The 4,666-nt window shown below is 43.5% G+C and overlaps 1 gene segment (V, D, J or C); it reads right to left on the reverse strand.

Moving 5' to 3' along the window:
• Positions 1–3,678: 3,678 nt before the first annotated feature.
• Positions 3,679–4,270, reverse strand: LOC127527772 (immunoglobulin kappa variable 1D-12-like). The segment is given in 2 exon segments: positions 3,679–4,014; positions 4,149–4,270. Coding segments are annotated over 2 exon segments (354 nt in total).
• Positions 4,271–4,666: the final 396 nt, after the last annotated feature.

Below are 4,666 nucleotides of genomic sequence, written 5' to 3' on the forward strand. Positions count from 1 at the left end.
TGTTCTCTCTTGCACAGAGCATCTGTATTGGCAGTCCAGTCCAATTTATCATCCAGCTGCACTCCCAGGAATTTATAGGTCTGCACCCTCTGCACACAGTCACCTCTGATGATCACGAGGTCCATGAGGGGCCTGGTCCTCCTAATATCCACCACCATCTCCTTGGTTTTGCTGGTGTTCAGTTGTAGGTGGCTTGAGTCGCACCATTTAACAAAGTCTTTGATTAGGTTCCTATACTCCTCCTCCTGCCCACTCCTGATGTAGCCCATGATAGCAGTGTCATCAGCGAACTTTTGCATGTGGCAGAACTCCGAGTTGTATTGGAAGTCCGATGTATATAGGCTGAACAGGACTGGAGAAAGTACAGTCCCCTGTGGTGCTCCTGTGTTGCTGATCACAATGTCAGACCTGCAGACAATGTCAGACAATGTCAGTTCCCGAGACACACATACTGAGGTCTGTCTGTAAGATAGTCCACGATCCATGCAACCAGGTATGAATCTACTCCCATCTCTGTCAGCTTGTCCCTAAGGAGCAGAGGTTCGATGGTGTTGAAGGCACTAGAGAAGTCCAGAAACATAATTCTAACAGCACCACTGCCTCTGTCCAAGTGGGAGAGGGATTGGTGTAGCATATAGATGATGGCATCCTCTGCTCCCACCTTCTCCTGGTATGTGAACTGCAGAAGGTCGAGGGCGTGGCGGACCTGTGGCCTCAGGATGTGAAGCAGCAGCTGCTCCATGGTCTTCATCACATGTGATGTCAGAGCGACAGGCCGGAAGTCATTCAGCTCACTCGGACGTAATACCTTTGGGACTGGTGTGATGCAAGTTGTTTTCCAAAGCCTCGGGACTCTCCCCTGTTACAGGCTCAGGTTGAAGATGCGCTGTAGAGGACTCGCCAGCTCCAATGCACAGGCTTTCAGCAGTCGTGGCAATACTCCATCTGGACCCACTTCTTTGCTGGCACGAAGTCTCCTCAGCTCTCTGCTTACTTGGGCTGCTGTAATTGTGGGTGGGGGAAACTCTCTCCTATGCTGGTATCAGCAGAAGGATGGGTGGAGGGTGTAGTACTCCGAGGTGAGAGTGGGTTAGGGTGGTCAAACCTGTTAAAGAAGTTATTCATCAGGTTTGCTCTCTCCACGTCTCTCTCGATGGTGGCACCACGCTTCGAGCTGCAACCAGTAATGATCTTCATCCCATCCCACAATTCCTTCACGTTGTTATTCTGCAACTTCTGCTCCAGCTTTCTCCTGTACTGCTCCTTCGCTACCCTGAGCTGGACTCAGAGTTCCTTCTGCACGTGTTTGAGCTCATGCTGATCACCGCCTTTAAAAGCCCTTTTCTTCTGGTTCAAAAGGCCCTTGATGTCACTTGTAATCCATGGCTTGTTGTTAGCATAGCAGCGTACTGTTCTTACTGGAACTACAATGTCCATACAGAAGTTGATACAGTCAGTAGTGCAGTCAACAACTTCCTCAATGTTCTCACCATATGATCCCTGCAGGATATCCCAGTCTGTAGTTCCAAAGCAGTCTCTCAGAGCCTGCTCTGCCTCAGGGGACCACTTCCTGAATGAGCGTGTGGCTGTAGGTAGGACCCTCACTCTTGGTTTGTAGTGAGGCTGAAGAAGAACCAGGTTATGATCTGCTTTTCCAAACGCAGGCAGTTGGGTGGCTCTGTATGCGTCTTTAACGTTGGCTTACAGTAGGTCAATAGTCCTATTTCCCTGGGTGTTACAATCCACATACTGGGAGAAGGCAGGTAATGTTTTGTCCAGCGTCACATGGTTAAAGTCTCCAGCAATTAGCACAAGCGCCTCGGGGTGCTGCGTTTGCAGTTTAGCAACCACGGAATGACTGATGTCACTCGCTATCTACACGTCCGTCCGAGGTGGGATGTAAACAATAACAACAATGACATCCAAACTCTCTGGGCAAGTAATAGGGACGTAAACTTACGGCCAACAGTTTGATGTCCCTGCAGCAAGTGGAGATTTTTACGTTTACATGTCCAGAGTTGCTCCACGTCAGCAGCTGGAATGTTAGTTGTTAGCTGTGTTTCAAAAAAACACAACAAACTGCATTCTCTGTAGGTGCTGACATTTTTCATCAGGGCAGCCAGTTCATTGATCTTATTTGGTAGTGAGTTCACATTTCCCAGGATCACAGAAGGCACCAAAGGTTTGTAACGCCACTTTCCCGCAAGCCGCCTCGCCTTTAGCTTAGCTCTGGCTCTGCTGCCACGATACCTGCCTTCTTACCTCATCAGGTAAATTGGGAACCACACTGGCACAGGCATTTGTTCTCAGCGCTTGAAGTTGACTACCTGAATAGACGAGTATGTAATAATCCATGTCCAAGTAGTAAAAAGTAGTAAAAAGTGTCCAGGGAACGAGTCCACATAAAAGAAAGTGGTAGGAGTGATTAGTGAAATAGATAAAATAGACAAACAGGTAGAAAGATAAAGTTGTACACGGAGCTGCTGGGAAGGCTGCCACTCGCGGCGGCGCCTGAGTCATCAAAAAAGTTTAATGTCCTTTGTTGGATCATCAATGCATCATGAAACACATCGTAGGAAAAGGGGCTGTTTTCAGATTGGCGAGCAGATATATTCCCATACACCATTTTATTAAATGCAACAACAGTGAGACAAACAAAGCAACGTGAAAGTTTCATTATTTTCCTGTGGTCTCATTCATGTCCTCTGGTTTCCTAATACTTCCTAAAGCTCCATTAACTGCCGACTGTGTATTGTTAAATACTCGAGTAAGAGCAATTTCCAGTATGATAGGATTGATTTCATCTGTAATTGTTTTGTATTAGATATTAAGCTGTAAACATCATATTCTTCATTTAAAGAAATATATGTAATGAACATAAAAATGTAGTTTTAGTTATATACAGTAGGGAGTTTTTAAGCACCAGTAGGTTAACATTCTATTGGAAAATCAAGTGTTTTTAAATGATTTGTCCATCTCTTCATTTACAATCCCACTTATCCTGACCAGGACCAAAGATTAGCTGGAGATTATCCCAGCAAGCAGTTCCCGAGATGGAACACCAGTCCTACAATTGATGTTTTCTTCAATATGTTGTGCTGCAGTCGGCTTTAACTCTGTAAAGGAGGTCTTAATTCTGGAAACTGGCTGCTAGTTTTTTTGTTGACTAATTTTTCTTATCCTTTTAACTTTAAGTAAACAGAAATTAAAAAGAAAAATTGGTACAAAAAATAAATCTACCAATTTTTGCTTTATAGTTTCCTGTATAAGTGCCTGAATGTTCCAAAATTAAAAAAAGGATTTCAACCAAAGATTGTGAGGAGAATGCAAAGAATCACAAATAGCTGATTACTTGGTCAGACTTACTGACATCCATATTGTTATATGAGGAGTGCAGGCAGCACAAGTGACACCAGGCCACCATTTGGACCTGTGACTGCGCAGCTGATTCTTTATTTAGTTGGTCACACTAACAAAATGAACCTTAAAGATGGAATCTCATATTTCTATAAGGTAGGCTTTCTCTTGTTCTATTTTTTTAATTTCATTTTAATTTTTCAGTAAGGCTGCTCCATTTTGGTTTTACTGTCACCTCACATTTAGTTGTTTCAATTCATTGCTTTCTGCATTAAATCTCACTTCAGTATTTCAGTTTCACACCTGCAGACATGACAGCAGCTTAGTGAGGTTTTTGTACAAGTCTCAATCACTGTGTGAGAGGGTAGCTAGCATGCTGCTGACAGTAGTAGTAACCAGCGTCTTCAGGCTGAACTCCATTGATAGTCATACTGTATGAAGTTCCTGACCCGCTGCCAGTGAAGCGACTCGGGGTGTCACCATAGTGAGTGCTCGTACTATGGATCAGAAGTTTAGGAGTTTCTCCAGGTTTCTGCTGGTACCATGCCATCCAACCACTCACACTACTCCCAGTAGTACAAGTGAAGGTGACGCTCCCTCCAGGGGAAACTGACTTTGATGCTGATGGTTGATTCACAGAAATCTGACAACTTGAATCTACAATAAAACAAAATATAAGCATTTAATTCAAGAATATAAAATTGGTAATCATTAGTTTGTAATTACAAAAAGTATACTTAAAATTTCCAACTTCTTGTGTTATAATTCACTTAATATAGAAACTCAGTTACCCTGAATAAAGACTATGAAGACAGAGAGCAGCACCAGAGCAGTCATGGTGGCAGGAGATTCTGTCAGTGTGACACATTGAGGAAATTATAAATGCAGTCAGACTGCTGAACTGAGACAGGAGTCACTAAGGGGGCGTTTTTATGCAAAGACCAGCACACTGCACCTGTGAGGCCAAAGAGAAAAGGGATCTCACCATGAATAATGTCCTTAGTTGCCAATGTCGATGACTGTATTTATTACAAAATGACACTGAGGTTCAGTTCAAATTCCACAACCTTGTTAGTTTTCTATGAAAATTAAAAACAAATCCTGAATGCGTTTGGGTCTGTAGTTGCCACCAGAAGCTGAGTGTTCTGTTTCTCAGCTTGTAGGACTTGAGTTCTATTTCCAGAAAATCTGTGTTGAGTTTTCACTTAATTTTCTCCCAAGCACTGAGGTTTCCTCCGATTGCCCAGTTACATTGACTGTCAAGTGTAAATGAGCTAATTTGATCTAAAACAGAATGTGTGATGGGCTG

This window comes from Erpetoichthys calabaricus, chromosome 5, assembly GCF_900747795.2.
Source record: "Erpetoichthys calabaricus chromosome 5, fErpCal1.3, whole genome shotgun sequence".
NCBI classification, from domain to species: domain Eukaryota; kingdom Metazoa; phylum Chordata; class Cladistia; order Polypteriformes; family Polypteridae; genus Erpetoichthys; species Erpetoichthys calabaricus.